At 47.7% G+C, this 18,659-nt stretch overlaps 1 protein-coding gene across 2 annotated transcripts in view; it reads right to left on the bottom strand.

Annotated features, from left to right (window-relative positions):
* The window catches only part of PDPR (pyruvate dehydrogenase phosphatase regulatory subunit), an 811,642-nt gene that overhangs the window by 689,745 nt on the left and 103,238 nt on the right, over positions 1–18,659 (bottom strand). For both annotated transcript variants that reach the window (XM_086945269.1, XM_086945270.1), the window contains exon 4: positions 12,166–12,247. In XM_086945269.1, coding sequence (XP_086801395.1) covers positions 12,166–12,247 — 82 coding nt within the window. The remainder of the gene's footprint in view (positions 1–12,165; positions 12,248–18,659) is intronic.

Below are 18,659 nucleotides of genomic sequence, written 5' to 3'. Positions count from 1 at the left end.
AACATAATACAGAAGCCAACGACCACTGAAGAAAAACCACCTGTCTCAGCAAGGCCTGTCTGGATTCCAAAGATTGGGGATCTAGTCAGGGTAAAGATCGCGGTAAAGAAGGAATTTGGGAATTTGGGCCTTCTTACAGAAAAGCAGTACCTGTCTTGGCAATCCAAGGAACAAGATCAGTAGTACTACCGCCCCTTGCTGGTAAAAGAAACACCAGTCTACAATGATGTAGCCTCTGACTATACCAATATGACAAAGGAAGAAGCAACTCGAAAGATTAATAACAATTCTGATGCAATTCCAACAATTGACAGAACTGCCTCTGGCTATTTTATCAACTTTGATACTTTCTCTGAGGATCCCAGTGAACCTGAAGAAACGCCAGCAAATAAAACTTTCAAAGAAAATATAGCAGAACTCTTTCATCAACTTGAAAAAATATATCTGGTCTCACCATGTATTGTTTTAATCATTATGGTCACCATTATTTGCATAAATCTGCAAGCCCTATGAATGTTTTTACATATAATCAATGGGAACATTGTCCAACGCCGCCAAAGGGCAGCTCAAAAACATTTTATGAAAAGTTTCCATACTTCTCAGGGTTCAATGTTACAAATCCAGAAACGTTTTATTTCAAAAATATAAATAAGACAGGAATGAAAACAATGTTGACCAATACTAAACAAATTTATTCTGCAAACTTTTATGTCCGGCTGTCTACATTAGGATTTGACTTTTGGAAAGACAACATTGAGACAAAAAGTGTCTGGGGCACGATAGACTGGCAGGTGCAAGGTTTAGAAGCCCTGTTCAGAGCCTGCATTATACCAGAACAAATAATGTTTTTAAATGACACTGTTCAACAAACCTCTTGTCTTGGCCTGGCTACGATAAAAGATTTAAATAAACCGTCTATACCTAAAGCCACATCTGGAAGTTACGATACTACAGAAGAGGAGGTAGACGTACCTTATACATTACAACAAAACTAATCCCGATTGGAGAAAATGGTTAATCTGGCCCACAGACACTAATAACTGTCATGATAGAGTCCTGAACAAAACACAGGGGTTCAAAATGAACAGGCCAGATCCAAGATATTCCCAGAGACAACATCCAGGGATAGTAACAACATACAGTGTAGGAAAACTATGCCTTGAGTGGCTACAGACATCCACACTTCCGGAAATCCTACAACACTTATCTTTACTTAAAGAAAGCAATGATTTGCGAGATTTCTAAATGGGGCCTCGCAAACCACGGCAAAAACATTTCATATACGCCGGTATATACGATGCGTACAACGAAGCTTGGAAAATAACGCAAATAGAAACTGCAGAAAGAATACGAGAAATTGATCGTATTAATTTGGAGAAAGCACTCTCTCTAGTGGACAATGGGTTAACAACTCTGTCCTCCAGAATATATTCTTTGGACAGCATTGTATCCTCTGCAATTGACATAATAGAGCATGACTTGCTAATGTTACACGTGGCGTCTCAATTACGTTCTATAATGTAGTTAGGCTGGACATTGCAAAAAATTTGTTCAGGCTACGTGCCATGGCGTCTAATCAACACAACATCATTATTTTCTGTCTTTAACCTTACAGATAAACAAATCTCTTTGGCACAAAAAGGAGCAGACTATACGGTGCCGAGCATTGAAAAACTGGAAAGATTACCATTGACAGTTTCTGAGAAGCCTGTCATTGAATGGATAATACATGGCACCATTACGATACCAGTGACGATTTTTCAATTTCAGTATTGTCTACAGCATATACCAGCGGGCCTGTATGAAAGGTTGGGTAAAGAGTACATTTAGTCGACCTGGACTTTACCTTACACACACAAATGTTGGAATAAGGGAAAGGAGGTATTCCTTAGTGGTAAAAATTGTAAGAACTCACTAAGTGATACACTTCTGTGCCAAGGTATTAATTTACACGGAGCCAGCGACGGTTCTGCACATAACCGCTCTTGCCTCCTGCACGGTACACGGTACACCCTCCACAGTGATAGAACCAATTTTCAGGCAGCTATCCAATGGCTGCTACGTTATGCTCAAAGACCGCAGCTGTTGTGGCATGTTGCCAGGAAAACTTTCTCGTTAGTGTGTCATCCAGGGTCAGTTGTTGTATGCAAGTATTGTATCCAAAGAGCAAGACCGACAGGGAGACGGAATATGGCCTTCACTGTATATCTCTTCTATACACATTGATACTTTTGCAAAAAACTGTGCCACTGACCTCGTCTAGAAAAATGTATGATCTGCAAGTTGCAAGGACTTTTGCAGAGATACATGCATTATTATCAACAAACTGCCCAGTACATTTCGCAGAAATGTTAAGTCCAATCTTAAACATGCCTGATACCAGCGGCATCGCACATGTATTTAAGATGATTTTTTCGTGACTGTTAACACCATTCGAAGCAGTCCTCTGCATTTTTCCAAATTTGGTGCACTCTGTGTTCGGCAGCCTGCCTCTCATCTTGGGACTCATAGCAGGGATTCTATTTTTATTCCTTCTGCTCCGATATGGCAAGTCCAGTCACCGATGATACCCAGACTACCATGGAAGGGACCCTCCTTGCCATGAGGTATCGTGAGAGAATTACACAGATTCTTGGCTTGGCTCGTTTAAGAGATCTGAACACAACCTGGTTTCTATCGTTCAGACCAATCAGGCAAGATTGCATCTTACCTGTTCTACGATGCCTGCTTTGCGGAGAAGAATGCGTGTTGGATATTGGTCTTACACTTCCATCAGTCCTGACATCGGATGTGGACTCCTTGCTAGGTCCGGTAACAACTCATGCATCGTGTTGCCCTCAACGGCTGCCAATTCTGATGACAGCATTCATTGAGGTCTCACCGGCAAGTCTAACTGAGGGTGAGATACAAGACACTACAGGCACACAGGTACCGCCTACTGCAGACATTGCTAATGCATCAAACGCTGACGGCAATGATCCTTATCTATGCACATTTGACTTGTTAACTGAAGTGGTTCCACTTTCACCTATTATGGTGGACGGTTTCTTTGCCAGCCTAGATGATCTGATGTTTTCTCCTGACACCGAGAATAACTTTTGATTCATGCACACAGCGTTCCCTGAACTCTGAAATTCGGCGTTCATTTTTTAAAAACAAACCATCTAACTTGAGAACTTTTCTGCGATAAAATTTGAACTTTTGGCACAGAGTAATCTGCTTAAAGTAGAACTATTCTTAGAGAACAAGATTTCTTTTGAAAACTTCCTAAAAGATAATATTTGGCCTAATCATCATAACAAAATAATATGCTATGGGATGGTCTCGAAAAAAACTTTTTTAATGTAAACTTCAGAGACATTTCATGATTGTAAATTTATATTTGATGAATAATAGAATGTATGCTCCTACACTATGCTTTATGTTTATAGAGAGCTGTTTGTTCATACAAGTCTTCACTGGTTACATTTTAAACAAGCCTTTTCAAATGCAATTTGTATTTTGGGTGGGATTGTAAATACTTGCTTTAGATATGTTCAGTGCTTATACGTTTAGTTTTATTGAACTTAAAATCGTGGAGTGGGTGTTGTAAACGAATCTAGGACCCTAGTGTAACTTTTCCGATTCAATCCCTTATATAGGTATACATTATCCAATCCTTATATAGGCATAGAAATCATTACCATATTCAGACTGAGCCTATTCAGCCCAAATACGGCATGGCTACTTCCACTAAGTTCCAATTTCTTGGAAAAACCCGCCTTCAGCAGCTAGGGACTTCCCCCTGCCTGAATACTAATTTATCTAGGAAATCATGGAGTTTTCGAAGAACTGAGTCTTTAATGACGTGATTAAGTCCAATCACACATCAAACTCGCCACCTTCAAAGTATAAATATGCCTAGATTTGCCCAGACAAACACACAGTGGTTTGGAGCAGATCGACTAACTACTTGCCCCACGCCCTGCAGCAAGTACCGAAGGAAGCCGACCCTCCAGCTGACGCACTGAGAGACGCTGCCTTTTCTCCAGCCGAGAAATCCAGCTCCAGTGTTTCCAGGCTACCCTTGCAGGTTGCTAGGAAATCGAGTCCTAAGAGAGAGATACAAGACCTCCTTCATTCTAAACCAAGGTACGGAGCTGATTAGACCCTTGGAGAATTCTAGGATAGATCCTTGGCAGAAAAATACTAAACTAAAGCTACTCCTCACTTACTTCTTCCCTTGTGCCTGGCTTAGGTCAGGTACACCGGGGTAGGCGTATTTTAGAAGCACCAGTTGAGTACTTTTAGTCATTATTTTATCACTGTATGTATTTTACATGTTTTAAGCAATTTATGGCTTAGAAACCATATCATGCTTTTACAGTACTACTTTATAATACTGTTCGTATTATATACTCTGTACTTTATAACCAGTATTACGATTGTAGCAGTACATTTCTTATGCTTGAGAAAGAAGACTGTTCAATAAATGCTTTTTATTGAAAACGCCCGTCTCTCTACTTTCTCAGCACCTCTGGTGAAACGAAGCATGCACGATTTACTGAGTAAAATAGCTATCTATTGTTTCCGCGACTCTAGAGATTGATTTCTTATTCTTGGGAAACAAAGTTGTCATGTTTATGCAGTTGTCAGAAACTAATCCCTTCTTGATTATTCGAGAAAGTTTCTAGTGACCTCTGAGCTAGCTGGCACTCACAATTAAGTTTAATATATACGATAGAGACCTAGTCGACTTCAGTCCTACGTCTAAACTATAGTATATGTTATTCCAATGCGCAGAGCCTATCGGGAATATAGGAACTACACTACAAGACCACCAACCCCGAAGGGGATGTGGGAAGGGAGAAAAGAAGAGGTAGCCCGACATCGCTCAGCAGAGGTACAGGGCAAGGCGAAAAGGGAGGCAAAAGCACCCCACGCCCATACAGGATGACAACATGTCCTCTCAAGACCAAAGGAAGAGGAGCTTTGAAGGAGAAGAGCAACCTAGAGACTCAAAGGAGAGGAGGCAGAGCAAAGGTAAGCCTCCCTCCACCGGAAACACACTCAGCGAAGAGGGAAGCCGAGCCTAACACAGCCAAAAGGCAAAGACCAGACAGAATGGCGCCGTCCGCAATAAGCAGTAGAAAAGGGGGTGGTGATGGACGGAGCATCTGAAACAATCAAACACTCACACCCAGTCAACAGATCTGGGTTTAATCCATCACCGTTCTTTAGCCCACTCTGCCACCCCAGTTCAGACATGGCCATATGCAAACCAGTTCATCACCACCCCTCTTTTGCACCGCTTTGTCCGCAATAAGCAGGCGGAAGCCGAAAAGGGCAGCTCAAGGACACCCAGGAAGAACCGCTTATCGCCCCGCAGGGACAAACTGCACCCAAAAAGGAAAAAGAACTCAGGGACCATCTCATCCCACAGGAAGGAGAGGCAGAACTGAGTCCAAGGCGTACTGGCAGGAGCGGACAAGGCAAGGATGCCTGTCCCACCAAAGCGCCCAGAAGGCACAATGGTGCAGAAAAACAGTAGGGAACCGGGCAGAGCCAAGACGTCCGGCCGCAGACAGCAGGCCAGACCAGGCAAACAGCGCAGTGACCCCGGAAAAGGACACCCGGGGCGCAACTCAAGCCATCTCAAGTCTTCAGCAAGCGGATTGCAACTGCAACCTACCGTAACGCCACAGAGAACAGAGACCCAAAGGCAATCACAACTCCCCAACACATAACAGAGCTATATAACAGCTACCACTGGCCCACATAGGACATGTCACGTCCGAAAACATGGGAACCTCTTAGGAACAAACGTCTGCAGTAGAGGCCAACAGAAATTACCTGCGGAAAAACCCACAGAAATCTTATCAAGCAGCCAAAGAGAAAAAAAAAAAAAAACAGCAGGCCTAGTCTCAGGGCCAGCATGTTCTAGAAAACCCAAAGCAAAAACAAACAGTCAAGAAGGGCCGGCCAGCGGCCAACAGAACCACAGCCCCAACAAGGGGGACTCGAGTGGCCATGAAGCATACAGATCACACAACTGGGGCGACCCGCCCTAACGGAAGAACACCTCCAAGAACCAGATCAACCCACAGGTCACTGAGGGGGAGAAGGAAGAGGAGGAGGACGAAGCCCCGCCAAGAACCTCTGGATGGGCGAATCTGCCGGGGCGTGGAACAAAAGAGTGCCATCGAAGGGAAGATCTACCAACCGTTCCCGAATATTTTCCGGGAACACACTGTCCCGAAGCCAAGCATGGCGGCGAAGGGCTACGGAAGAAGCCATCGCTCGACCAAGCACCTCCGAGATGTCCAGAGCGGATCGGAGAATAAAAGTCGCCAGCTCCCTGCCATCTAACGCATGGTGCCGCACCTTCCTGAGAAGCAGCAGCGCAAAGGGACTCCGCCGAGTCCCACAAGCAAGAAGTGCCCCTAGCCAACACATAAAGTGTTAAGGGCCTGCAGTGCCGCACTGGTCGAAGCAAACATATTGCGCCCCCAAGAGTCCAGCCAGTAGGCCTCCCGAGATGGCGGAGACAACAGCGGCGGCAGGGATGGAAAGGCAGTCTGCAAAAGAGGGCCTCTCGCAGATGGGTGGAAGGAAAGACACACCGGGTCACGTGGTGCTGGAAGGTGTCGGTGCAGAAGGCGTTGGGGTACCCGATTCCCTGTGGCGGGGCGCCCCCAAGCCCCCATCAGGGAAGAATGGAGCGAACGAAGCAGCAGCTCCCTCCCACCAGAGCCCCAGTGGTGAACTTCCAGAAGATGATTTGCGGGAAAATGGGCAGCCAGATCACCCATGCGCGAAATCCCCACAGCCGTGGAGACAGCGTGAGCGAAGGCCACACCCGCCTCTGTAGGACCCCGCAACGGGGAAAGCAGCTCCACCATAGGTGACGGCTGCAAACTAAAGCGGCCATCCCCGAAGCCAATCGGAGTGGGTAAGGGCCAGGTCCGGAAAGAAGGAAGAGGGACCGAGTAGTGCTGGACCTGCGGCTCCTCTGGCAAAGACAGCGGCCGTGGAGATGGCGTGGAGCCGCACTTGGACGACGCCGGGGGAAAAGCCACCACGCGTCAGCCCGTCTCTGTGGAGGATGACACCAACAAGCGTCGAGCCGCTGGAGAAGATTCGTTCGAGGACGAATAACAACGACCTGACGCCGTCCTGGCGCCATAGAGTCTGCAATCTGAGGCAGGACGACGTCATCGTCCAGCGCCAAAGGGGATGCCGGACAGGCCTCCACCTCGCCTCATGGCGCAGGAGACCGGGGCTGGGCCTGAGCCGAGGCGGCCAAGAGACGACGCCGGAACGGTGCCGACTCGACCTCCGACGAGGCAGCCGTCTGCGTGGAGGGACGAGCGGGACCCGGGGAGTGACAAGTAGTCCTCCGCTAGCCTTGACCCATGAGGGGGCGAGATGGGCCCGTCGACCCCAATGGCGCCGACAAGGCCGACTCGACCTCCGACGGGGCAGCCACCTGTGTGGCAGGACGAGAGGGGCCCGGGGAGGGGCGAGGGGTCCCCCGCCAGCCTCGACCCCTATTCCGCCGCCAGGGCCAACAGCCGCCGGCATAGTAGCGGCATCACCTCGGCCTCAGACAAGAGATAGACGCTTGTCCAGAGGACCGAGAGGGGATCGGGGATGCGACCCGAGACCCGGTGACCTACCGCAACACCACAGGGACTCCCGCTGGAGTTTGCAGTGAAGCAGAGGTGCCGTGGTCTGAAGGAGGGACCCCGAAGGTCCACAGCCCAACGGCAGTACATCCTCCAAGGGATCCGCCGACGTCCCAGGAGGGGGAGAAGCGAGGGAGGCCTGCAAATGACGGAGACTTTGGATACCCTCCGCAGAAGCTGATCGAGGGGATGAAGCCGATCTGTACAGGCGAATCGAGAGAAATTTCATCCAGCGCTCCCGCCGCGACTTCGGCTTCAACCGTTGGCATGCCTCGCAATCAGTGGAGCCGTGATCTTCCCCCAAGCACCACATGCAAATGAGGTGAGGGTCCGTCGCCGACATCAGGTGTCCACAAGACTAGCACGTCTTAAAGCCAAAGGCATCCACACACTGTTCCCTTAAACACTCGCAATAGCAAAGGGAAGGCCTAAACAGGCCCAGAGCATGAACCGGATCCGCGTCTCACTCGGAAAAGGAAAAAACTGACTTAGGCACGTCAGGGCGTGACTTGTGACCTCGCTGACGTCACGTACGTGGACAACGCCTGGGCGGAGTCGCGTGATGCTGTCTCCCCGGCGAGCAGGGATGCTGCGGCAAAAAAAAATTCTGGATCCAGTCTCACGCCTGGGGATAATTCTACGTAAAGGAACCTGCGGCTAGTAGTCTCTATCAGATCGGTGATGTCATTCAGGACAGGTCTGAGTTTTTTTGTGTCTTTTTCCTTGTTTGACGATTGATAGGGGGCAATATCATTGTTATCGTGATTTCTATTTATGTAAATTCAAATATTATGTATGTGAATTAATACACATTTTCAAAATATTTAAAAACATCTTTCTATGGTGAATACAATAAAATGATATGAATCTTTTTTGAGAACCCAAAATGTATTGTTGTTGCTCCATGTGTGGTCAATCTCAATCCCTTTTGGAAAAGTATCTCTTGTGCTTACTTCGAGACGCATTGTGCTCATACATTCTTGTAGGCAGTTGACATTTATTCCCTTCCTTTTTGTAGGGTGTTGGTAGTTTGACAACGCATTTCTTCACCTTGGTAGCATTCTTTGCTCTGGTAGAATGAGTGAGTAGGTCATTTGGAGGCTGTTTCTTGGCCAACCTGTTTCATATTTTGATACAGAAGACAATCCAAATAGAGATGGTTTACTTCTGCACAGCGTTTCCCTCCTTTGATCCGGAGAATCCCAAAAAGAGCTAATTCTCCATCCGATGGTCTTTACTAAGATCAATATAAAAGATTACAGCTCTCTTAGGATCTAGGCAATGAAGTCTCTCCTCCCCTTTAGATGGTGAGGAGGGGAGAAGTAAGCTAGAGGGTAATCGACTGTCCTATATGCAAAGGGTTGCAACTATCGGGATAAAGTCACTTTAGTCCCGAGAACTAAATTTTCCGGGAAGAAGGTGGTATACGGTTGCTAGGCGGACAGTACCAGCAGTTCGCTCACACAACGAGCCTACGTTATTGTTAGGAGGAAGCTGTCCGTAATGTGAGAAGTCGGGTATTGGCACCTGTGCATTGTCTTAAACTGAGTGCACATGAGATATTTGAGAACCCGATTTAGGTCCCACTGAGGCATCACAAATCGTGTTGGAGGGAACATATAGGTCAGTCCTTATGAAAAAAGAAGCACAACAGCTAATTTGAATAAAGATGGCTGATCAAGTAAAGGCTAAAAAGCTGAAAGAACTGAATAACCCTTAACTGTCCCCACAGCAAGACCCTGCTGGGCCTAAGATAAACAAAAAGGTAATACATCAGAAAGCTGTGCATGTAAAGGTTGGATATTTTGGCTAGAACAATAGAAAGAAAATTTCTCTGAGCGTCCATCATTGATTGTTTTACTTGAGCGACGTGCAGCTGCCAAGATAACACTCACTGCTTCAAAAAGATCAAAAGCTGTCAACTGTCGCCGCTCAATCTCTAAATAAGGAGGTGTACGTTGTGCAGGCTTGGGTGCAGGACTCTACCCTGCTGCTGCAACAGGAGGTCCTCCCAAAGGGGGACTCTGATCGCAGTACAGATGCTCATTGCCAGAAGTTCAGTGCTTCCCTCTCCTTGTCCAATCCGGAGCTACTAGGATGACCTTGGCCCGGTGGTTCTTGATCTTCTTCAGAACTTTGAACAGAAGAGGTAAAGGCGGGAACCAAACCAGCAATGATGCATATGATGCATATATCACGACCGGTAGCTCTTGAAGGAGTATGCCACCCATCCAATTGCTATCCAGCAGGCACCACTGCAGGTCTTTTGCAGTCTCTTTCGACATCTGGATGGAATTTGACCGGTATCCTTGGTCGGGGACCCACTGAGACTTCAGATCCCACTGTAGAGCATGCATGTTCTACATGTGGTCCACAAGCAGGATGCATGAGGACAAGAGGCAAGAAGTCTTAGAGCCGCTCTCACTGAGCCCCAGTCCGAGGGTTGAAAGATCTGATCATAGCCCTAATGTTGTGGACTCCTAAAGGCTGAGGAAGGGCCCTGAAAAGCACAACATCCAGAATGGCTCCAAAGAGGGGGAACCTCTGTGAAGCAGTGGGGTGTTAATTTGGCACTTTGATGAAAAACCCCAGCAATGCCAAGAGGTTAGCTGTCCACTGGAGGTGGTCCACAACTGTCTGAGGTTAACTTGCCTTCAGCAGCCAGTTATCGAGGTATGGGAAGGCTGATATATCACAACCTTTGAAGTTTGAACAGCACTTTTGTGAACACCTGAGACACACATATAAGGCAGAAGGGGAGCATTGAGAACTGAAAGTTCTTATGGCCTACCTGAAACCCCAGGTAACACCTGGGGGACTGCAGGACAGAGATGCAAAAAGCAGGTCCAACAGCTCTAGCACCACCATCCAGTCTCCTGGATCCAGACCAGACCAGATAGGACTTGGGTCAGGGTGAGCATCTTGTACTTGTCCTTTCTCAGGAAGAATTTTAAAGGACAAAGATCAAGCATAGGATGGAGGCCTCCATCCTTCTTCGACATCAGGTAGTTACAAGAGTATTAAGCAGCCCCAACTTCTGATGCTGGTGCCTTCTATGTAGCTCCACTGTCGAAGAAGCCTGAACCTCCCTTCGCAGAATGCTCAAGTGGTCGTCTGGAAGGCATTGTGGTGTAGGTGGCATGTCCGGTGGAAAGCAAGGAAAGGGCAGGCATATTCATTTTGGATGATGTGGAGCACCCATCAGTCGAATGTGATGCTCAGCTACCCTTGGTGATAAAAAGAGATCCAACATCCTACTGTGCTCCACACAGGGAAAACTAAAGTGGTTTTTCAGCAGCTGCAGCAGTGGGATTACGTTGTTTGTTGACTCTGTGGGCCTGGACACTGGCTGCTTGATCCCCAACTTCTGTCCCAAAAGGTCTTTGAGGTCTGCAGTTCCTAAGGCAAGGTATGACGTGGCCTCTGCTGGAACCCTCAACCGAAGCCTTGACTGGGGCAAAATTGTTCAAGCAATCTGTCATTCAAGAGACTGGAGGCCCCCTTGGATCCGAAGGCGCTCCAAAGGGAGAAACTGCAGCATGGGCTCTTTAATGATCTGGACTTGGAGGAAGAGCGCTTGCAAAACTAGAGTCCTCGACTTTGAGCAGGACAGGGCCTTTCAGCGATATTCAGTGACCTAGTTTGGCTTCCTGTCCCGGATTGCTATCTTTTCATCTTCCTTCCTTTTTTCGTACGACGCAGAGTCGAGTGAGGAGCCCAAACACCAGAGACAGACCTCAAGGGGGTCCATCACTGACATTGGTTTGTGCAATCCTTACAAAGTTTGCACCCTGTTGCTTTTAGAGGAGACATGTCAGCATATGCATTTTCTGAGTGGCCTGTAGCTTACGCCATGTTATAATTAGTTCAATAAAGATATTTGTAAAAACAAAAAATTAGAAAAAAAGAGTACAGGCTTCAGATACTGGAATTGGGGAATCTGATTTAAAAACCAACATCTTTTTATGGTTACAGTATAATCCGCTTGACTCCTCCGCTCTAGTTTTCCAAAGAAATCAACAACCAAACACTTCTAACAGTTTCGCTTTAAACTCAATGTCTCTGGAGCATTTTTCCTTGTCACAGAAACAGCATTAAGCAACTAACCTCTTCAAGGAATTTTGGATGAAAAACTTCTACTTTCAAGCTTCATAGATGAAGTGATCGCAAAACAAAAGATAGCTATACATTCAGCATTCAGATACGCATGCCAAATGTGAAATAGGTGAAAAATCAAAAATAAAGCATAATGGTCAAATAATTGCGAAACTAACATTGAATACGGCTTTTAGATCAAACATAATAAAACACTATTAATATGGGATCCCCCATAAGAGGTCTGATGTAAGACGTGAATTATTAAATATGGGCAAACTCCCAGGTTCCTATGCTATTCCAGGGAAAACACACAATACAAGTGTATTCATTGAGTTCATGTTTAAAAACATGGAACGACAGATTAAAGCTTTTGAAAAGCCTTTAGAGATTTAAAACTTACTTTAGTCTGGAAACCATGCGTTTCAAGGAGATGAGTCGGTCCTGCGTCTGTGCCAGCAAAATTGAGCCAGTCCTTGTGTATCCTGTAATAGAAAAACATTATTCATGGCATACAACACAAACAACCTCTTTTGTATCAGTCCTTTGAAGAACACTTGTCAGTCTAAAATTCTTACGGTCACCTTAAAATCACAAATAGCGTGGATGCAGAAAACTTTGCTAAAATGTGGCACTTAAATTTTTTTAAGAGAGAACAGTCACAGTAAACATGAAACTGAGTTTTAACATTGTACAGAAAGCAAAGAAGTCATTTGCTTAGTGTGAAATCCTTCTCATGCAACAACCACAATCCTCAACAGGATGAACCACAAAAGTCACTAAACTAACCTGTGCTTAACCCTCTAGCAGCATGTCACAAATGCAGTCAGGCTTAACTTAGGGCAATGTGTAAAGTAATTATGAAGCACTTAAACAGTAATAAAGTGAAAACACAGCAAAAGGCAAATCCCACACCGATTTAGAAAAATATATTAAATGTTAATAAATTATTCGACACCAAAAAGAGAACAAAAATCCAATCAATAGAACTGTCGTTATGACGCTGGCTAAGATGGCGGATGAGTCTCACTAGAGCTCTGCCATCCATTCCCCATAATCCTGCAATTCTCCTGTCAAGAGAGCAGAACCAGCGGCTGCGGCATAACTGGGCAGCCGCAGAGAGTGTCCAGAGGATCAGTGAGCAACATTGGTTTCCTCCCACACGGTAACCGCAGAGACAGAGTTCTGGGCCGAGCCGTGCCGGGACGCAGAGCCTTGGAGGAGGAGCGAGTGTGGGGACTGGCATGTCTGCGGCTGGACACAGTGAATTGAGCCGCACTGATAAGCCAAACTGGCCGCATGCCGGGGGCTCCCTGAGACCACCGGAGCAACTGCAGAGGTGAAGAGCGGCCAGACAAGGGGTTGCGGTGGCGCCCTGGTCTGAGCTGCGGGGAATACACAACATCAATCCTGGCATGGCACGGCTGAGCTGGGCAGTTCCGGGGTGTGAAGCCCTGGTGGGGAACTACATGGCAGCATGAGGAGCTCTCGCCTGGAATATTCCAGGGAGGCGCGTTTCGTGGCCTGGCCAGTGTTGGAGGACACAGGTGCTTCATCGCGGCAGGTGAGGGGCTGCCGCGAGTGGCCACCGCAATAAAGATAAGCTGTGTGTGGAGCAGTTGCGACGTCTGGGGCTGTGCAGCGTGTCTGCGCTCTACCGAAAGAGGCTGAAGTGGCACCGCTACATACATCACAGGCCACAGCGAATGAGAGGTGATCCCAAAAGCAACGTTGAACAGCTTGAGCTTTATACTGGCCCCCCTGCCACACCAAGGGCGCCAGGTGTCTAGATACTCAAGCAAACAGATATTGGAATGACACGTAGAGGCCAGTGTTGCTGGCCAGAGGCACCTTGGACCGAATAACACGTCGAGCAAACCTTGCAAGGGCCACTATCTCCTGGTCGTGCAGGTCACTGGGTGCCTACAAGAGGAGCAGTGATATGCCGGAAGAAAGGGGCGGCGTGGAGGCATCCCTAGGCGGAGAAGGTTGGTCTCGCTGAACTGTAATAAAGGAGAGCACAGTACACAGGCAAACTCGTTCAGTCAGATCCTGGGACTAACCAGAATAAAGGCTCCCAGCTCACACACGGGCGCCAGAAACGCATCGGGAGCTAGGAAAGCAAAGCGCAGTCAGACAGTGGGGTGCTGCGAGTTCCTGCTGGAGTCCTGGTTGTGGCCAGATTCGATGCCAAAATCCTGAGCACCATTGGACATAACGGTGTGACCACTGCTCAGAAGCGACCCAGGGGCTACACCACACACCGCGGTATACAGAAGCTGAGGCCCATCAAAGCCCAACAAGGTGGCACATGTCAGACATGGGCGAGCTTCGCTCCAGAGTTGGCGGCTCTTCTGGCCATCCGCCACCAACCAGAGTCCAGAAGGAAAAGCTGCCCATGGAGGTGCCAACTGACAGTCCAGTGAACTGGACGCGGTCCTCGTGGCTGTTAAACGCATGGGGAACACACTGGCGCAAACGTGCACCCTTCTAGAGAACAAGATCGATGCAATGGCAAGTGATCTAAACCTCATGCACGCAGACCACACCATAAGCTGGCAGGGAAAACCTACACAGTGGAGGCTGCGGTGGAGGAATTGTTGCCAAAAACAAGGGAAGTGGAACTAAGCTTGAATGAGCTGGTGTCCCGGGTGCGGATCCTTGAACACAGGGCGTAGGTCTCAGAAGGCCGTTCCAGATGGAACAACATCTGAGTGATCAGCTCAAAAAGGTAAAGATGCAGCCACCTACTTGGAGAACTGGATAGAGGGTTAAATGCCGAAATGCACGCTTATGAAGCACTTTGCAGTAGAAAGAGCGCACAGGGTCCCGGTGAGAGCGCCACCCCCTGTGTCCAGCCGCAGGCCGCGTCTATCTCTAGTGCTACACTACAAAGTCAGGGATTCAATTCTACAGGAGACATGAAAGCTGCAGGCAATACAAATTGCAAATAGTCAAGTAATGCTCTTCCTGGATTATACAGCTGCAGTACAGAAGCAAAGATACTCTTTCTTAGAAGTGAAGCACCGTCTGCACAGCCTGGACCTTAAATACTCTCTACCGTTCCCAGCACGTCTACGAACAGTGGCAAAGGGCAGGTCTCACTTCTTCTAAACTACCACCGCAGCCTTGGAATGGCTGTATTCTGCTCAGCTAGGGGGTGACTAACCCCCCCCCCCCCCCCCCCCCCCCCCCCCCCGGTGGAAGCACAGGTAAAGACACAAACGCCGACAACCCCAAGGTTTCATAAAGGGAGGACACGCAAGCGGTGTGAACACCCATGCGTCGCAGCCCAAATGTAGAACAAATTATCCTTGACCAGTGCAATGTGCTACAGGCAGCTGCGGAATTTAGGGACCACCGAAGTGACTCGATGTCAGAAACCAGTCTCCGGGACCAGGGAAGCGTTAAGGAGTCGGCGGATGCGGACTCTTATTCGCAAGACTCCAGTGCCTTATCAGAAATCACACCACAGACAGCGTACCATATCATATAGTGGCGCATTAGACTGTTCTGCTTTGAACATTCGCCCAGTAATAGAGGCCACACAAGTACTTCAGGTCATGTTATGTTTAGCCCTGCTTGTAAGTCTCACTTTGGTAAATATTGTATCATACTATACAGGACACTGACATTGTTTGAGCTAGAAATGATTTACAGAGCAAGCATACAAGCCGCAGGCATCCAACCTTAAGCCCAAGCCATAATCCAGGCAAGAATAGCAGAATCTCTGGTTTCTGCAAACAACACTAGCACCAGGGGGGATACATATCCTAGCCAAGCTAAGCTAACACTCTGCAAATGTGTTGCCCAACCCCAATGGCCATAGTTGGCAAACTATCTTGGTTGAATCCTTGGACGGATGTATGTTGCAATCTCGCCCTTTTGGTATTTAAGACGTTAGTTTATGTTTGTTTACTTAGTCATGACACGTCAGGCAAATCATGAATCTGCAAGACTACTACAGCGACTCATCCCTTACCCACTTTGCAGTGCCTCTGCATGCGTGCAGCAGTCCCACGCCGCGACCGGTCACACACTGAAATAGATTCAACCACCACTATGACAGTTATTAAGGTGTGCACCTGTAATGTTCGGGGAATCCATACACCCACCAGTAGGTGGTCTGGAGGTGGGAGACGACAGCCTGGGACGAGCCCGCCTTCAGCAGCCAGTCGTCAAGATCTGCACAGATCAGGGATCACAGATCAGCTGCAATCACCACCGTCACTTTCGTAAACCAGTGAGTGGCACTGGTAAGGCCGAAGGGGAGCACGGTGAACTGAAAATGCTCGTAACCTACCATGAACCGCAGGTTATGCCTGTGCGCTAGCAGGAAGGGGATGTGAAAATAGGTGCCCTGCAAGTACAACGCTACCATCCAGTCTTGAGGGTCAAGGGCAGACAGGACCACAGCCAAGGTTAGCATTTTGAACTTCTTCCAGAGGAAGCAGTTGAGGGCCCTGAGGTCTAGCATAGGATGCAGGCCTTTGCCCTTCTTGGGAGAATAGCAACCACAACCTAACACAAGTCACTAAGACCTGATACTCAGGAACAGAGGGGTATGAACCAAAACAATTGATTATTCGTGCTTTCTGTAAATCGCAATGTTCAGATTTTTCTAATTGTACATTTACTGTGGTATTGCATTCTCTAGGTATTCATGTAACCAAAAGTGACCATGGTTTACACTATGACTTTTCACTTAGAATTTTTATTTTCTATTTTAAGTTATGTTAAGCACTTTAGTACCAGTTCACTGTACGTTTTTATTAGGATGCACCAGGGTCCCTTCCAAGTATTGAGGTGCGAGGTTTAGAAGTGAAAAGGGCTTTGACGCTCATTGCGATTTTGTGTTGAAGAATGAGGTGTTTAAAATGTTTTCATTGGGTTACTTATGAACTTCAGTGAGTTCCCCAGAGGTTGGATTAGGATATTGGTGGCATTGAATGGCCATTCAAAGATGGTGTGCGTACGTCTGGACTAGCCGGTGTCCATTGTCTGTTTTTACATACAGCAGTGCGGGAGTCTGGCTCCGGGTTCTCAATTTAAATGTGCACTTAAAAAAAGAGGAGTGTTGCATTCGGAGGGGCACCGCGAATAAGTATCTGGCAGTTGCAGTGAAGAAAGATCCGTACCTCAAGGTGCCTTTGTAAAGGTGAAAAGTTCGGCCGGTGTTGAAAAGAGAAAGGGGTTGAAGGTTAGGGTGACGCGCGGTTTATACATTGTATCACTCTTTTGTTTCAGAATCGTTAAAGGTTACCGGACTTTAGCGCAGATTTGAAAGTTGGCGAAGGTACGTGATGTTTTGATGTCGAGGAGTAAAAAAAGTCCTGAAGGGTTTTTAATATATTTTATTTGTCAATTGCATACACATCGCAGAGCTCTGCACACCAGAGTCATCTGCTGAATCATACCGTATATTGTTACAGGAGCAACTGACTTTCGTAAATGTCAACCAAGGAAATAATAGAAATGCATAACTTAATACAACCAACCCCCCCCCCCCCCCAACTCCTCCCTCCCTCTCCCCACCCCCGAAGTTGCACAATGTCCGCATAGTCCATGCTACAGCCTTGATACATAGCAACAGAGTCTTAGCACGATAACGAGCGTCTCCCCGGATCCCCCCTCACCCTGCGCCCCTGCAACCCGGTGTACATCAAGACTCATCCTAGTGAATGAGCCTCCATAGCAGTTGGCGGCTCCAACCATAACCCTCGGTAATCCGCCCATCTTTTCCATGTTTTGTAATGTTTGTGCGGGCAGCCTCTAGCCACAAAAATAGGTTGTTCCAGCCCCATACAAAAATCTTTAGCCGTTTTTCTATGCAGTCACCGAAGGGGCCTAAAGCCCCTTCCACGCCCTGGCGATAACTCGCTTTGCCAGTGTGAAGCCAAGATGCATAAGGTGCTGTTTGTAAATATTACCCTCTATGCCTTCCATGACGTGAAGCAGAGCTAGCTGTGGCGTTCGCGGGAGCTCCCATCCGAAGACCTCCGATAGGCATGAAAACACCCTCTCCAAAACTGATCCAGGGAAAGGCAATGCCAGGTAGTATGTACGAATGTACCCTCCTCCCGACCACATCTAAGACACTCCAGGGAGGCGATCAAGCCCGCTCAGTACAATCGAACCAGGGTAAAATAGACCCTGTGCAGATATTTAAACTGGATGAGGCGAAGGCGCATTGCAAAGCCGCTTCCCTAGGACCGCCAAGGCCTCCCTCCAGTCCTCCTCTTCCAACGCGCCCACATCAATCTTCCAGTCCCCCCGCAGCTTCTGAAGAGTGGTGGAAAAGTGTATAGCTAGGGATTGATAGATCCGGGAGATCTTCTTGGTCTCCAAATCTCCCATAAAAACTCTTGCCTCCAGTGGAATAAATTCAGGAAGAGATTCCAGGCCTTCCAGGCTAAGGGACATGGCATGGCGAAACTGGAGATACTTCTAGAATTGTGACTGGGGCATAGAAAATTCCCTCTGTAGGACCTGAAAAGACTTGAGTGTTGTGCCTCTCATAACATTCCCTAGGGTCAAGATACCAATATCATTCCATCCCCAGAAGCCCTGCAGGGCCGTCAGCCCTGGTAAGCGCCCATTACTCCAAAGGGGGATCTCCCCAGTCAAGGTATTACACCAACCCATGTGGCGCAGTGCCTGCCGCCATATCAGGAAAACCACCCGCATGGCCGACGGCATCCTGCCACGCAACAGCGCAGAGTACAAAATAGTTTGTAACGTATGAGACCCCATGAGCAGTCGTTCCAGTGCGTATGCCAGATCTCTCCTATCACCGTACCACCACTCATTGAGGACAAGTAGGTGCGAGGCCTTATAGTATGAAAGGATATCCGAGGACGAGAGTCCTCTGCAATAAGGGGATAGGAAGCATGTTCG

The sequence above is a fragment of the Lissotriton vulgaris genome, chromosome 12 (genome assembly GCF_964263255.1).
Source record: "Lissotriton vulgaris chromosome 12, aLisVul1.2, whole genome shotgun sequence".
NCBI classification, from domain to species: domain Eukaryota; kingdom Metazoa; phylum Chordata; class Amphibia; order Caudata; family Salamandridae; genus Lissotriton; species Lissotriton vulgaris.
Note: the sequence above shows the minus strand (reverse complement) of the source record. Positions and strands in the feature narration are given on the sequence as shown.